The sequence below is a fragment of the Vicugna pacos genome, chromosome 4, assembly GCF_048564905.1.
Source record: "Vicugna pacos chromosome 4, VicPac4, whole genome shotgun sequence".
Lineage (NCBI taxonomy): Eukaryota > Metazoa > Chordata > Mammalia > Artiodactyla > Camelidae > Vicugna > Vicugna pacos.
In genome coordinates, this window is record NC_132990.1 from 9,511,214 (window position 1) to 9,527,860 (window position 16,647).

General features: G+C 50.4%; 1 protein-coding gene across 1 annotated transcript in view; it reads left to right on the forward strand.

Annotated features, from left to right (window-relative positions):
* The first annotated feature begins 4,465 nt into the window (after positions 1 to 4,465).
* B4GALT1 (beta-1,4-galactosyltransferase 1) overlaps positions 4,466 to 16,647 on the forward strand; it is a 46,278-nt gene continuing 34,096 nt past the window's right edge. Inside the window, exon 1 of the mRNA XM_006216825.3 lies at positions 4,466 to 5,138. Coding sequence (XP_006216887.1) covers positions 4,721 to 5,138 — 418 coding nt within the window. The 5' untranslated portion in view covers positions 4,466 to 4,720. The remainder of the gene's footprint in view (positions 5,139 to 16,647) is intronic.

A 16,647-nucleotide genomic window follows, 5' to 3' on the forward strand; every position in this document is an offset into this window, starting at 1 on the left:
TATGTCTTCTTTGGAGAAATGCTTATTTAGGTCTCCTGCCAATTGTTTAATTGGGTTGTTTGGTTTTTTGATATTAAGATATATATATACACATATAGTTACTTTTAATCTGTCTCCCCGTGTTTGACAGTCTCTTTATCCCAATACCCTACACTGGGCTGCCCTATTTCACAGAAACCCCTAATACCCTAATACTCCATGGATGCCCTCTTTTCTCTGCTTGGACTTTGGCACCGTGTGCTGGGCTGGCACTCCCCTCACCCCACCTCGTCTCCTTGTTCAGTTGGGCTTTGACATACTGCCTCTGCCTGTGCCATTTGGACTCCTACCCTGTTCTTTGCTACCTAATGGCCTTCAGATTGAATTACTCAGGAACAAGAAGAGGAAGAAGATAATTTGTTTTGTAGGTCCTAGGTCCCTGAACCCGAGGAATCATACCTGGGTCTAATTTAGATGATATGATTCTGGACCTGGAGCCTCAGCCTGAAGTCATAATGGGATGAAACTCTGGAGGATTTTGGAGAGAGATTAATGTATTTTGCACCTGGGAGGAATTAAATTTGTGGCCACCAGGCAAACTACGGAGGATTAAAAAGAATGGCTGCCAATTCTTTACCTCTCCTCTGGTGGATGGAGTTTGTTTCCACTCCCCTTGCATCTGGACTGCCCTGTAATTTGTTTTAACTAAGACACCAGTGGAACTGATGCTTAAGGCTGGACCATAAGGAATGTGCATCTTCTTCCCTTGTTCTTAAAGTGCTCCTTCTAGGAACACACCCTCCAGTTTGTGAGGAAACCCAAGTAGCCGTGTGAGAGGCCTTTGTGGAGAAACCCACATGGAGAAGAACCAAGGCCCCTGACCCATGCGTGACGCATTCTGACCCAGCCGCCAGCCAGCACCAACTGCCAGCCCTGTGAGTCAGGCCATTTTGGAACTTCCAACTGTGCCTGTGCCCCAGCCGACACCACAGGGACCAGAATTGCCAGTCAAACCACACAACTGTGAGAAATTGTTAATTTTAAGACACTAAGTTTTGGGGTGGTGTGTTATACAGAAATAAATAACTGATATAACTGTCTACCATGTGTTAGGCACTATTCTTTGCCCTTCTGATCTACGAGCATGAAAGAAATGTATATTGACAGGTGCAGATGAGGGTACTGTGAGAGGGCAGAGGAAATGCCACTAACCAGTTGACGGCAGCCTGCAGGAAGAAGCAGAGAGCTGGGCTATTCTGGGCAAATCATTGGATGGGCAAACTGTCAAACCCAGATCCCAGCTTTGTCCAGCCAGCACTGTAACTGCCTCCTCCAGGTGTCTCCCCACGGCATTAATTTTTTCACCTGACAAGGTCAAGGGTGGGAAAGAGCTGGAGAAGGCTATCTTGGGTCTGTCTTTGTCTCCAACTTCAGTTCATGTTTGGACAGATGGACAGAGTTACCCTGAAAGTTTCTGACCTTCTGGACCTTTTGGAAACAAGAAATTTACCAATTCTAGGTACCTTTGGAAGGGAGGTGGTATGTTGAGGCTGGTGTCAAGCTTCAGTGACTCTGCATGTTCCCAGGGGAAAGACAGTTAGCAAGTGTTGTTCCTTTTCCTCACTTTCTGGCCACAGAGAGGGTTCTGGGGTAAGTCTGTGACCCCTAACCTCCCCTCAATTCTGTTGCCTGGTCATTATCTGGACACATGGAAGATATATCTCCATTTTCCCCTCCCATCATTTTTCAGACTGGAGATTGTTCTGACCTGTCCTCACTCACTGGCCAGGCATTTTTCTCTAAATATAGGCTGTTGGGGTCAGCTTCACCCTCACCATTCCCTGGGGAAGAACTCTTGACTTTTGTGTTCTAAATATAATAGTTCTCCCCCTCTCACTTTCCCACATTATCAAGATGATCATAAGCATCCAGTTAACAGGTATTTTAACAAATATCCATCCAGTATCAGCTATGTATCCAGTTCAGCTCTAGGAGCTGAGGATAGTGAATAAGAGAGAAACTTCCTGCAATCATGCAGCTGATTGTCTAATGAGAGAGAAAGACAACAGTAAAAAATGTGTAATTTTGGGTAGTGATAACTTCTCTGAAAAAAATCAAGTGGGAAAAGCAGAATTGGGTGAGGGACTATTCTACATAGAAAAGACCTCTATCATAAGGTAACATTAGAGAGATCTGAATGAAATATGGGGCTAAGTATTTCTTGAGTATTTCAGGCTCAGTGAACAGCAAATACAAAGGTCCAAAGGCAAGAAGAAACAGGACAAGTTGAAGGAATAGCAGCAATTAGGTTAGTGTGGCTAAAGAAGATGGAGTATGGTAGAGGGTGATAGGAGAAAAGGGTGGAGAAGGGAGGTGGAAACCAGATTAAACAGGCTTTCTACAGGTTTGGAATTTGTTCTGAATAAAATGGCGTGAACTGATTAATGCTTACAAATATCTCCCTAGATGCTGTTGGGAGAACAGACTGAGGAGGGGCATGGAGGAGGTAGAAGCAGGGGGACCAATTAGGAGGCTACCATATAATCCAGGCCAACATGATGGTGGCTTGGTCCAGGGTAATTACAGCAAAGTTAGCCAGTGGTTAATTCTGACGATTTGAAGGGCACCCTGACAAGACTTGCTGAGGGTTTGGAAATGGCATTTAAGAATCAGAGAAGCACGCTGAGCAGTTTTTAGGTTTGGGGCTTGGGGAAATGGATGAACAACAGTGCCACTCTCTGAGGTAGGTAAGAAGGGGAGTGGAGTGTAGGGAGTAAGTAGTTTTTTGGGGGTGAGATGTGTTGAGTTGGAAATGCCAGTAAGAGAGGTAGTTGAATATGAGTCAGCTGGTCGGGGCTGAGATAGAAATGTTGCAGTTATCCGCATACAGATATTATAATCACTCCTGCAGAGTGCATACACAGAAAGGAGCATGGACTAAAGCCTGGGGTCTTCAACTGGGGAAGAGGAGAAGCCGGAAAAAGAGACAGAGCAGTGGCCAGTGAAGTGAGGAAGATCAGGGAAGCCTGGTGTCCAGGAAACCAAACGAAGAAACATTTTGTTTGATCACAACCAGGTGTCAACTCCCGAGCCTCAGTTTTCTCATCTGTGAAACTGCAACAGTAACAACTGTCTACTTCATGGCGTTGCTAGGATTGAGGCAACAAACATAAAGCAGTTAGACTTGTGTCTGACAGGCATATAGGAAATTCTCAGTCTATGGGAGCGTTATTATTATTTCCTCTAGTTCAGAGTAGGCTGCCAGAGCCCTCGGCTTCCCCATCCACATAAAGGACAGCACCTCCATGAGTCCTTCCCGAGAAAGAGGAATGAGTCCCTGGTCACTCAGGCAACCAGGTGGGCCCCACAAGTGGCCTCTGGGTCAAATTTGAACCAAGCGACTTCATTGCCTGAACCTCTCACCCACACAGCCTCCAACCCCTACTTGCAAATCAACAAGTGGTAAATAAAGGTTTCATTTTATTAAAAAAATCTTTTTAAATTGAAGTATAGTCGGTTTACAATGTTGTATTAAATAAAGGTTTTAGAGCCAGGATTCTGCCTCTGCCTCTGATCAGCTGTAGGCTCTTACTCAAGCTTCTAACCTTCCCGAGCCTTGAACTCTATCTGTAAAATGGGGACAGTTCGTTCTTCATGGGATTGTGTCCAGGCCCGTGTAGACTGTAAAGCCGGCTGCTCTCCTCCTGCAAGGCGGCGTGGGCGTTACTGAGGCTCCCTGCCGCTCTCCCACTCAAAGCATGTGTCCTCACGGTGTGGGGTGCACTAGAAGAGGCACCCACACGCACCTCCAAACCGAGCTGGGCGGGTCTCTGAGATCCCCTAGCCTGGGCTGTAGGAGAGTGAGCCAGAGAAGCGGAGACTCGTCCACTCTCTTCCTCAGGGCGCGGGGTGAGTCGCGCCTCCTTGCTGGGTAACCCCATTGGTAGAGGGGCCTCGCTCCGCCAAGGGAGGGGGTTCCGAACGTCCCAGAGAATCCCTCTTCGGCCGTCCCAACTCCCGCCGGGCGTCGAAGCCGTTCCCTGGGCAACCCTTCTCCGCCCCTCTTCCAGACACCCCAAGCCTACCGAGCGCCACGGTCTGGAAAGCCCCCAACCCCCTAAGACGACGACTAGCCTGCTCTCTCCTCCGCCCTCTCCTCTGCCGCCGCGCTGCAGGCCCAGGCGCATACCCCAGCCCTCGGCACCGCAGGAAGTGGCGGCGCCTCTCCAGGGCAGCTCGGAGGAAGGGGAGGAGGAGGAAGCGCGGCTTGGTGGGGACCGAAGCCCCACAGTGTAGACTGGGGAGGAGGGCGGCGTGGGAGCCCGAGAGCTCAGCGCCACGCCTGCGGGCTGCGGACAGCCACCCGAAACGGCTCCGCCCCCGGCAGCCCACCCTCCGGAGGCCCTGCCCCGCAGCTCGGCCCCGCCCCGGACAGCCCCGCCCTCCAGCTCCCGTCCGGAAAACCCGGCTCCCACCCGCGGTCCTGTCCCCGCCCCGCTGGCCGCCGCGGTCCGGCCCCCGCCCGCGCCCGCGCCCGCGCCTGGGGCGCACTTCGGCTCGCTCGGCTGCCTAACCAGCCCGAGCCTCCGAGTTCTGCCGCCAGCCCGCTGGCGCCGCTCCCTCTCCTCCCGCCCCCCGTCCCTCCCCCAATTGCAGGGGTCGGGCAGTGCCTGGCCGGCGGCCTGCGGGCGGGCCGCCCTCCCAGCTGTAGCCCACCCCCCCTTAAAGCGGCGGCGGGAAGATGAGGTTTCGGGAGCCGTTCCTGGGCGGCAGCGCCGCGATGCCGGGCGCGTCCCTGCAGCGGGCCTGCCGCCTGCTCGTGGCTGTCTGCGCGCTGCATCTTGGCGTCACCCTCGTCTACTACCTGGCCGGCCGCGATCTAAACCGCCTGCCTCAGCTGGCCGGAGTCCCCACACCGCTGCAGGGCAGCTCTAACGGCGCCGCCGCCATCGGGCAGCCCTCCGGAGAGCTCCGGTCCCGAGGGGCCGCACTGCTGCCGCCTTTGCGCACCTCAGCCAAGCCGCGCTCGGGTGGCGACTCCAGCCCAGACGCGGACTCTCGCCCCGGCCCCGGCCCCTCGGGCAACCTGACTTCGGCCCCAGTGGCCCCCGCCACAACACCCTCTCTGTCTGCCTGCCCTGAGGAGTCACCGTTGCTCGGTAAGGACTTGGGGACTTCCCTGAGTTTCCCCAACAGGGTCCTCCGGACGTTCGCCCAAGCCTTCTCCTACGACAGTCAGTCTCCCCATTCCGGATCAGAGCTCCTAATCCCAAACAGAGGTTCCGGGCTGGATGGGAGTGAGGGGTTGGGAGGTGAGTTCCTTCAGATTCATGCTGGAGGCTGGGGCGGGGACGCTTTAGGAAAGACGTAGGCCCCTCTCGCCCCGAACCGGAGAAGGCCTCGGAGACTTCCCTGCTCTGGCCCAAGCCTCAAGAAGTTTTGGGAGTTTGAGTCTTCTTAGGACGTTGCCCTACTAACTCTGGCGGGAACTGTAAGGCAGCCCAGAGTAACCGGCTCGAGTTTGGGAGACTGATGGTGAGGCCTCCAGTTGGGAAGTGAGCAGACCTACCAGTTGACATCTCCTGACTTCCCATAGAAGTGAATGAGAGTGTGAGTTAACTTTTTTCCTGAGCTTTTGGGCAAGTGACATGTCCCTAAACCGCTGGTTTCTCATCTGTTAAATGGGAATAAATGCTACTTATTTCAGGGGCGTTTTGGAAGATCAGATGAAACAGTGTAAACGAAAGTTTACATTAATGAGGGTAAGCCCTCAGTAAATTGTCACTATTGTGTATAGTTCCTCCTCTGTGTAGATCCCTGCCCTGGGGCCCTCCTACCCTGCTTCCTGCCCTTGTAGGTTCCCAAAATCTAAGTGAGGAGGGCCCCTTACAGGATTTGTACCAGTATAATGTGTGTACCCAGATAGCACCACGTTGTCCCTTCCCGGGAGCAGCCTGGAGTCTTCAGTTATCTTGCTCAAATGATCTGAACCGAGGCCTCCAGCCTCTGTTTCCGCACAGGCAGGGAACTTGGGTCAGTGGGTTTGCATTCCTTAAGTCTGGATGAGGCTGATCCCATGCCCACTGGGACCTCTCCTTGACCTGCAATCCACAGGCAGTCAGGCCCAGGGCAGCCACAGGTTGCTCCCAAGGTTACCAGAGGGGGGCTGCTCAGTTTTAATGCCAGGATGTAGAGAAAGTCGTTCTGAGTGAGGGGCTCTGACAGGAAGGCTGGAGTCCTGCCAGTAGGAACTCTGTCACTTTTTCTCAGAGCCCTGGTAGGGCAGGCTGCCTACATGCTCTTGCTCAATTTCTCCAATAATTACTTCAATGTTTTCATATCAAGTTTGGGAGGACACTCTTGGAATCGGTCAGGCATGAATTGTGGTAATAAAGGGGAATTTTTTTAAAGCAGAAACTTGAATTCCTTTGGGCTTGATGGTTAGGCTGGGAAGCAGACTAGTCCTGTAAGATGAAGTCGAATCTTTGTCACGTTGCTAAGTGTCTGACCTCAGACATGTTACAGAGTTCCTCCGAGTCTCTTTCTCGTGTGTAACATGGGGTTGTCCATGCTTAACTCACAGGGTTATTTTTAGCACTAAATGAGGTTGTGTATGTTAAGTACACCTCAAAGAGGACCTGGGGCTTGAAGTTCCATTTTCTCAGACTCGCGTGGAGAGATGGCTCTGAACAGAGAAGGGGGAAGAGAGTGAGTCCCCAGACCCCAGAGAGGTCAGGTTTTGTACTTTTGTTTTTAGTTGTTGCCTGGATATTATGCAGGAAGATAGAGAAACTAATTAACAAATTAAAGTACCCCAAAGTTCATGAGGTTGGTGTTTGAGATATAAGATCTTCTCGATGAGGCAGGAGAGGCCGTGGTGGCCCACCTCGGCTTTGTTTTGTTTTTTAATGGCATTGCTACTGATGAGTGACCAGTTCTCGGTGTTTCTGAGTTGACTCTGAACTGGGGACACGAACAGACTTCTTGAGAGATAATGTTTTTGAGGGTGAGAAGAGAGGCCCTGGGCCTTCTCTAGCTTGGTGTGACATGCACGGGACCGGGACATTTCAGCTGCTGCTGAAGCAGCCCCAGAAAGCGGGGGCGGAGGGTTTTTCTTCACTTTGAGCCCTTAGGTTTGAGGGTTGGGTGCTCCCGAAGTGCAGGCGCCTGTTTAGGAGTCTTGAGAAAGCTGAAAGTCTCCCTGAGGGGGTGTGGGCTGGGGGAGTTGAGCCCATCTGTTCAGCTGGGCAGGTGTCAGCCAAGGCCCTGGCGTGGTGGTTTTGAGGTTGGTGGGAGAAAGCATCCGTGGGGGTTAGAGCTGTGGCCTTTTCACTACTTGCAGTTCCTTTCCTCAACTTGGCTTTACTTTCTGGTGTCCAAGGGTCTGTGCCAGATGCTGTGATCCCTTCTGACTGGTAGATGGTGGGTAATGGGCCTGCCCTTCCCTGGGCTGTTGACGGGTCACCCTTTGAGCTGTTCTGGGTGGTCAGAGCCTCGAGCCAGACTTCAGATAGACTTGGGTTTTTGAATCCTGCCTCTGTCTACACTGTGCATTAGGGCAGGTTGTAGTGTTTGGAGTCATAGTAGGCTCTGCCCTGGGGCACGTCCCATGCCACCCCCTCGTGGGCCGATGTAAGGTCTTCAGGAGCGAGGGCTGCAGTGGAAAGGCGGGCCTTTCCTGAGGATTCCCACAAGTTCCCCAGGGAGTTCTCCCAGGGAGTCCAGGCCTGTCTGTAGGCGCCGTCTTCTTGGCCCTTGGGCTGTGCAACATCTCACTGACCATGGCAGTGACGCTCCCTTTCTTGGCTGCTTGGGCGTTTGCCTGAGATGTAGTCTGCTTGGGAGGAGCAGCTGCCTTGTGTGGAGTTTCTTTTCCCGGAATGTTTATCTCTGCTTAAATCTGGCGGCAGCTCAACATAACTTGACTGGTGCTGGCACTGCCAGCCCAGATAGGGGCTGGGTAAGGGTGGGCAGTGCCTCAGGTAGGACTGGTTAGGGGAGGCAGGGCTGACCTGGGGTCTTGACTGGGGCCTGGTACGGCTGGTGCAGTCCCCTCAAGGGTGCACTGGGGTGGTGGTGGTGAATATAGGACTGCCTAAACCCGAGGCCCCTCTTGCCCAGCTGTGCTTTGAAGAGATCGTCTTCATTTGTTCAGAAGAGGACTCTAATCTAGAGGTGGGCACCAGAGAGTCATGGGCACTTGGGCCAGCAAACAGCCACAGGTAGCCAGGGTCCTGGAAGAGCACTTGTCCATGAGCCATTTTCCCCGGATTTTGTGGGGGCCGTCAGCCCAGCCTCTCCCATGGTTTGTGCCCTTGGGAAGACAAAGCGCTTGCTGGGTTTCTCCTGAGCTCCGGGCTCTCAGGTGTTTGTCCACCAGCACACTGTTTCCGCTCTCCCCCCTTCCCCCTTATGCACACATGTAGATGCAAACAGGCTGCCGGGGACAGAGTGTGCTTTGAGGACATCTGTCCTGGCCTCAGCTTGGGAAAGGGCTCTCTCTCCCCTTTGGGGATGAGTCTTGGGGCTTCATCACCTTCCAACTTGGGGTGGAGCCTCATCCTGGGGCTTGGGGGGCACCAGGAGTCTCCCCTGTGTCCAGATCTTAAGCTGTGAGAGGTTAGGTAACTAATCCTTCAGACCAGTTTTATCCTGTTGCTTTTCTTGGGGAAGATAATTTATTGACATATACACAGACATGCCTTCTTGTCTAACAGTTTGAGATGGAGAAGTACCCTGCAGGACTATCTGGCTCACTTTCTGCCACTCAGCCTGATGGTGGCAGAAGTGTCTGCTGCCTGTTGTAATGTGTCCTGATTCTGAGCAAGCACCGGGCCTTCACCGGATAAAGCAGGTGGTGCCTCCTTGGGGCACAGGTAGCAAGAGCCGCGTGTGGGATTGGGATTGGACGGCAGCATCTTGGAGCCATAGCATCCCAGGCTGGGTCTCTCCAGGTCCCTGGCCCCCACCCCTCATTGTGCTGAAGGGGAAGGGTCTTACCTCAAGCCACACAGCCAGGGAGTGGCCAGATGGGGCTGGAGCCATGTATCCTGCTTCCCACTTTGAAGTTACTGCCTGGTGGACACTTAATGCAGAGGCTCAGGGTGGCCACATGTGGCCTTGAGTTTGGGAAGATTCCTGCTAGGTGTGTCTGTGGGTCCGGTAAGGTGACAGCTTGTCTGGATGTCCTCGATGGCTAAGGCAGCTGGTAACTTCATTATTCATCTCTGACAATGTCCTTGTCCTAGTCTGGATGCTAATTCCTCCTCTTTTGGGACTGACCATTTAGGCAGAGGAGATGTAGTTAAACTGTGCTGATGTCATTTAGGGAAACCAGAGTGTGTGCGTGTATGTTTAGTCTTTCCCTCTCCCTGTCCATCGCTCCCTTCCTTCCTTTCTTCCTTCTTTCTTCCACTTATTCGGAAACCCAGAGTCATATCAAAGTTCTCCAGTCCTGGTTTTATCTGATTGGGTGGAATTGTTTCTCTAATTTCTGAAGCTCTGCATTAGCTCTGCGGGGGCCATCTTTAACTTGCTGCTTTATAATGACTATAATGAGACATCAGCAGCCACATGGTTGGGTATTATGGTCTTTGAGTAGCAGCAGGGTAGAGATTTCCAGGCTGGGACTAGACTAATTTATGGTTTGGGAAAGATGGGACAGTTAATACCCAGGCTGTCCCAGTCCTTCCGTGGATTCTACTCTCAGGACCTTCCAGACTTTGGGGACAGGACTGGGAGGCTCATCCCCTTTGAGCTCAGCTGGGCTCTGTGTGTGTGAGAAAGGGGCCCAGGCAACCTGGTGATTTCTTCACTGACCGTTTACCTGATACCTCCTGTGTCATATTCCCTGCCTGTTCCTGACAAGAAGCAGAGACTAAAATTCTGCTTGAATCCATGTCCACCTGGAAATTCCAGTTGTTCTTACCTGGTTAAGCAGCAGTCCAGTTGTTTTAGGACAGATGGTCCACCCTTGAGGCTAATTCCCATGAGGGCCTCCACTGTGGCCATTTTACATTTGCTTCTGGCACTGTCAGTGGGGTCTAGGCGATGAGGTCACTGTAAAGGCCATCCCGCCAGACTCTGACTCCTAGGGGAGTTAACAAGTCATGAGATTGGATTTGGTGGCCTCCACAGGGTCCCTCCTGTCCCCAAACTTGGCGAGGGACCCTGGGCGCCAGACTGTAGCTGAGATTGAAAAGCCTCAGTTGTGGGGCCCTCTGTGTTTACCTGGACCCACGCACCACCAGCTTGGGGATGAGATTTTGGATCCTGTTCTAAAGGTCAGAGACCTCCAGGTTGGAAGGCTGTGGTGGCTTGGGGGTAGGGGACAGGATCTGGCGGGGAGCCGGTTCTGGGTGAACGTGGCCTAAAGGGATTCGTCCTTAGGAGGCAGAAGGGCTGAGTCACACGCTCAGTGTTTCAGGTTCCACTTTTCAGCCTGGCCTCTGCCCGCCCCTTCCCTGCACAAATGAAGGCCAGAGGCTATATAATTGGCTGTTGCTGAATTCTTTGGCAGTGATTTTAATGTCTGGTCTGGGTGTGTAGTGTAGCTGCCTCTTTTCCCCCCTGCCTCCTCTCCAAGCCCCTCACAAAGCCCAGAGAGGAGGAGAAGGATTTGTCTTACTGGGATACCGGAGGCTAGGGCCGTGGGGCTTTGCTTTCGCCTGCCTCTTTTTGAGGAACAGGTAATCTCTTCCTCCTTTTTTTTTTTTTTTTTTTTGTAAAAAGTGATGCAGGCTCATTGAAAATAATTTGAGACGTTAGAAGAGGTCGGAAAGCACATCTCTCTTCCCATCACCTAGAGGAAACATTGACAGATTTCCTGCTAGTTTTTTTTCTTGTACACGTTTAAGAATTTAGCTGCTATCTTTATAGGTGGACAGATAGATTGGTACAGATAGATAGAGATAGCCTGGTGTCCAGATTTTTCACTTAAGATTCTGTCACAGGCTGGGTCCTACACCTTTAAAAACCGCAAAGGCTATACATTCTGTCAGCTGAATATATCATAACTTTCTTTTATTATTCAACTGCTGTTGAACACACAGACATACAGTTTTTGTTTTTTCTTCGTGATTCATTGAGGCTCAAGCATAAAGCTTTACACACTTTTTTTGGATTGTTTCTACAGTTGAGTTTTTTTGAAAAGGAAGAGAAAGGGTCAAATGCTTTTTTGAGAAGGGCTCGATTTTTCAACCAGTCTTATTAAAGGATAGACCTGTTGGAAATTTCAAGTTTGCTTAGTGGTGGCAGATGAATATCATTTATGGCTGAGTGAAGGATGTGTCTAGGATTCTGATTTGAAAACTAGGTGCAGGAAGCCCCTGGGGCAGGGGGCAGGGGGCCAGGCTGCAGGACAGGCTCTTGGGATCAGGCTGAGCGATAGAATCAGTGGGAGTGATGCCCCATGAATCAGCTTTCTCAGTCACTTCTCCATTTGTCTCGTAGCAGCCAAGTCCCTGGGCCGGGCTTACTGGACTGTGGCATGGGGCCATGGTGCTGGGTGGGCACCGGTTAGCTAACCCAGTGCTGCTGACATCACTGAGCTGTGACTGTTTCCACAGGAGGTGTGGGAACAAGCTAGCAAACCATGCTCTGAAACATGCAGCACAGCTCTCCCACGTCCAGAGGGTCCTGAGATCTGGGGAGGAGCCGGAAAGTGAGAACCTGTAGGTGTCTAGAAAGTCCTTTCAGGGGAAGCCTCAGAGACCAGCAGAACTTGGCACTCAGTCGGGCTCGTGCGTTAGGCTCTCCACAAGGTGTCTATTTTGAAGTTATTCCACTTTGAATGTCCTCACTGGAGCTAAATTCTCCTCTTCTGAGGGACACTTTGGATTTGGGACTCTGCCAAGGGTCATTTGGCACAGAGCCCAGGGACCGAGGGGGAGGCTGCACCGAGGGAAGGGGCAGGGTTGTGTCAGACCAGTGTGACCAGTAGGGTGTGAGGTCAGGCTCCTTCCTGCCCCACCACCTGGGTCTGGAGGTCATGGGGAGGGCCCTGGCAGGGATCCAGTAATTGCCTGGCCTCGTGTCAGTTTGCATTCTGAAAATGCCTTTAGACATTTCTTTAAAAGTTTCTTCCTGTTTTGCATAATGTCCTTTTGCCTTTGACGTCCTGAAACTGCAGAGCTGTCGTTGTGTTTCAGGACACCAACAGCTTGAAAAAACAGGAAAGGACTCCCAGCTAGGGTGGACTTAGGGAAACTGGCATTTGCAGTATAGGAGCTCAGACACTTGACGGGAGGTGTCAGGTAGCTCCTGGCGTTCAGATGAGCTATTCAGGCAGCCTGAGCAGGGTCCTTGTCTGGCTGAGAATAGGCAGACTTGAGTCTTCACCCCAAGTCAGGAGGAGCCCCGAGGAAGAGGAAAAATGGGGACTCATTTGCTTATTCGGCAAACATTTATTGGTAACTATGCTATATGAAGTGCAGGAGATACACATGAGCAAGGGCTTGCTGCCACCCTCGGGGAGCCCCTCAGCGGTGGATGGACCCTGGCAAAGAGGAGGAAGCATGGGTGCTCCCAGGGCACTGGGGAGGTGCGGGGAGCCAGATGGGTGGTCTGGGCCAGGGCCAGAGCCAAAATGAAGGGCCTTTCTTCCAAACACTGATTTTAGCACCCCTGTCTCTCAGCATGTTTGAACAGTCTCCCTGGTTGGAAAGGGCAGGGATCTCCTGACTGTAATTTCTTCCTCTTGTTGCTGTCACATGAGGAGACTGCCCCAGCTGAAACCCCAGCTGTTGCATGTGGTGACCAGCAGGGCAGGAGAGGACAGGAAGTGGAGGCAGGGCGAAGGGAAGATGATAAAAGAGATGCTGGTGTAGCTGGGACTGCGCTGGACAAGGGAAGGCCGAGGATAGCTAGACTGAGGGACCAAAGGGAGGAAGGTGAATGGGAGAGAGGTACAGAAAGAGGTGCTTGTGGTCTGCAGAGCGTAGGGACAAGCGTCGAGCGCCCCTGGAGTGAGGATTCTGAGTTCTGGTTCTTCTAGCTCATTATATCATTTTGGGCAAGTCCCGACTGCCTTGGTCTCTGCTCCCCTCTCTGAAGATTGAGTCGTGCTAAACCTGTGGGTCTTTAGTGCCTCTCCTTCTCTTCCTCCCAGAGTCTGGTGTTGGGGGAAATCCCGGTTGTGCCTGCAACATGAAAGCCCTCTGAGATTTCCTGTGAGGCTCATCACCCACTACCCATTTCAGGACTCTTGTGGTGAGGCCTCTGCTGAGGATTTTGTCGTCTCTGACTAAGCAGGCATAAAGATTTTAGTAGGTGGATGACCTTTGAAATGGCATGGGTAATGTTTCTTTTTACCACACTGGCTAGCTGTGTGATTTGGGAAAGTTGTTATCCTCTCTGTGCCTCACTGTTCTCACCTGTAAAATGGGGATAATAATAGTATCTGCCTCAAAGGTGTTGTGAGGATAGTAGGCATGAAAGGGCCTAAAACAGTGCTTAACACAAAATAAGCTCCAAATACATGTTCTGTCTTATTGGTAGTACTGACAGTTCTTATTTATGAAGTTTGGCTTTTGCTTTGTAGGATTCCCTCCCTGCGTTTTTTTCGGTTGAATATGCAACGTTACCACATTAAATGTTCACAGGTATATAATTCTACTCCCTACCACTGTAACAAAACTTGCCATTACCTTCCAAATGCATGTATATTTTACTCTGTTGCAATCATAGTGTGAAACTATTTTGCCTCCTGCTGTATTTGTTCAACTGTTACGTGGCTTCTATAAACTGTTACGTTGCTTATAATTATCCAAATTATCTTTTGTAGCTGTTGCCTAAAATCCTGATGGCTATTCCCTTAACAGTCAATATTCCATGTTTTACCATCATAGATCATCTTGAGCATTTTTGCTGCATGTAGCTCTTTGCTTCATCTGCATTATTTCCTGGGGATAAATTCCTAGAGGGTAATTTCCAGAGGCCAGAGGATATGGTCATCTTTACGACACTGGTTCACACTGCCACTTTGCTTTCTAGGAGGGTTGGAATAATCCACAGGCCCTCAACTGTAAGTTCCTGGGTCAGGGATATTGGCTTTTAAACAACGTGGACTCCAAGGGAGAGTCATTTATCAGGGGTCTCACATTCTCAGTTCTGTGTGTGCACGCATGTGTGTGTGAGTGTTTGTGTAATAAAGTTCCCTGTGTAGGACACCAGCTGCTCTGGGAATGAGGCTTTTCCTAGAAGCCATTGCCTCTGGGCATTTCCTGCTGAGGTACTGGGTATCCACAAAGGAACCTTACTGGTGGCTCTTTACACTTCACACACTTTTGCCAAAGAGTTGATTTACAGGACATAAGGATCCTTCCTTCCTTTATTTGTGGAGCCAAACCTGTAGAATGGAGGCAGATCCTAGCTTTAAAACCCTGACTTAAAAATATTCTTGATCTAGACATAGAAACAAACTTATGGTTACCCGGGGGGAAAGGAGGTGGGAAGGGGTAAATTGGGAGTTTGTAATTTGCAGATACTAACTACTGTATATAAAATAGATGAATAGCAAGTTTCTTCTATATAGCACAGGAAATTCAATACCGTGTCGTAACCTATAATGAATAAGAAGATGAAAACGAATATATGTATGTACATGTATGACTGAAATATTACGCTGTACACTAGAAATTGAGACAACATTGTAAACAGACTACACTTCAATAAAAAAATAAAAGAAATAGAATAGAATAGATAATCTACAAGGATATATTGTACAGCACATGGAATTATAGCCATTGTTTTGTAATAACTTTAAATGGAGTATAATCTATAAAAAGTATTGAATCACTATGTTGTACACCTGAACTAATATAATATCATAAATCAACTATACTTCAATAAAGAAATAAATTAAAATAAATGTTGTTGATCTAAAACTTTGCAGGCAGATCAGTTCCTGGAAACACTGAATGTAGAGCCAGGGTTGAGCTCTGGTGGGCTAGCCTGGGCACCTGACCATTTAGCCCATGTGGACAAACTCTGATCTGACAGCCCTGGCTTATGGGATCCAGCCATGCAGCCTAAATGAAGAGAGGCCTTTACATTACATTGGGTATAAATAAGTTGATTGGTAGCCACTGTCTGCAGACATGAATTGCTGTTTCTGTCCCCGTGGCACCCCCATGCACTTGCCTCTTTTGTGAGTAGACAGGAGCCTGCTACTTACCCAAATGTTAGAATGGCTTTAGAGCTAGTGATTTCAGTGATGTAAGGTTTACAGACTCAGTAGACGGGACACATTCAACCTGTCACAGATGCTCCCTTCATCTTGTAGCCACTCCATGTGTCCTTTCCTCTGTTGCATTCCACAGCAATCAGCTGTGACTTAACCGGGTACTCTCTGGGCCCATTTGGAACCCAGCCAGAGCTGCTGTCCAGCACATTGTCCCTGGGGGACCCAGGGCAAGACTTCCTTCCTGTATAAAGTGGGGAGATAATTCTTACCTCAGAGGATTGAGTGAGATGAGGTCTGTGGTAATAGCATTACTTTGTCTTTTGATCGAAGCAGACTACATCCCCTTGGGCACTAAGGGCTGCAGGGTAAAAATTTTTTTCAAATGCAGTTTTTTTCAGTCTGCCCTGGGGGAGTTAAGAGCTGTGAGGCTGTACCTGCAGATTAGAGACAGGGTTTAGCCTGGAGCCAAATTGTGGTGGGGACTATGGCCTGGCTTATCTGAACAGACCTACTGCAGGGCACAAGAGAAGGCCTCCATTTTGTTGAATCCATGACACCCACTACCTGGCGTGCGTTTCGTCAGGTGTCCGGCGTGTCAGATTCTGTGGTGATTCCCTAGCCTTCCCTTCTCCAGGTGGGCACTGTTTGTTAGTGTCGGGGGAGAGGCCATCACAGACTACAGGTGGCTCAGTGGTCGGGGGAAGGGGTCAGAGGGAGCACTAGATATGTGGTGGAGTCTCAGGAGATGAAAAAGGGTAGGTTTTTGTTGTTGTTGTTGTTTTTAAAAAGGAGATTAGATGTAGGTGGACTCAGGCTGGGCTGACCAGTGACCTGTGCCACTGTGTTGTTAGAAAAATGAAGGCACAGGCCTCTAGATAGCCTGTCTTTACTCTACCCAGGGGCTGGTGTTAGAGGCCAGGATGCCAAGCCCTTCAGTTCCATTCTGGTGCCAACCTACTGAGCGATCTGAGAGGATTCATGTTTTCTCACTGGGCCTCACTTTACCCATCGATAGAAGGAGATGAGGGCTTAGCTCGGATGTTTTCTGAAGTCTCTTCCTGCCTGGGAGTTCTGATGCAGCCTTGCCCTCCTGCTTAGTACAGCTTGATGGCTTAGCTGCAGGACAGCTGAATGCTGTCCCCACTAGGGCCAGCCACGTGGGGCTGGGTGACTGTCAGTGGCCCTGAGCCAGGAGAGTCTTACTGGACTCTCTCACACCCACCTGACCCTTCCAGCAATTCCAGTTTCTAGGCCCCAGGTCAGAAGTAAATTGGTCAAGATACAGACTAACGGACACAGAAAACAAAGTGTGGTTACAAGGGGGAAAGGTAGGGGCATAGGTTAGGAGTTTGGGATTAATAGATACACACTACTATACACAGAATAGATAAACAACAAGGACCCACTGTATAGCACAGGGAACTGTATTCAATTTCCTGTAATGAGCCGTAATGGAAAAGAATCTGAAAAAAAATGTGTGTATG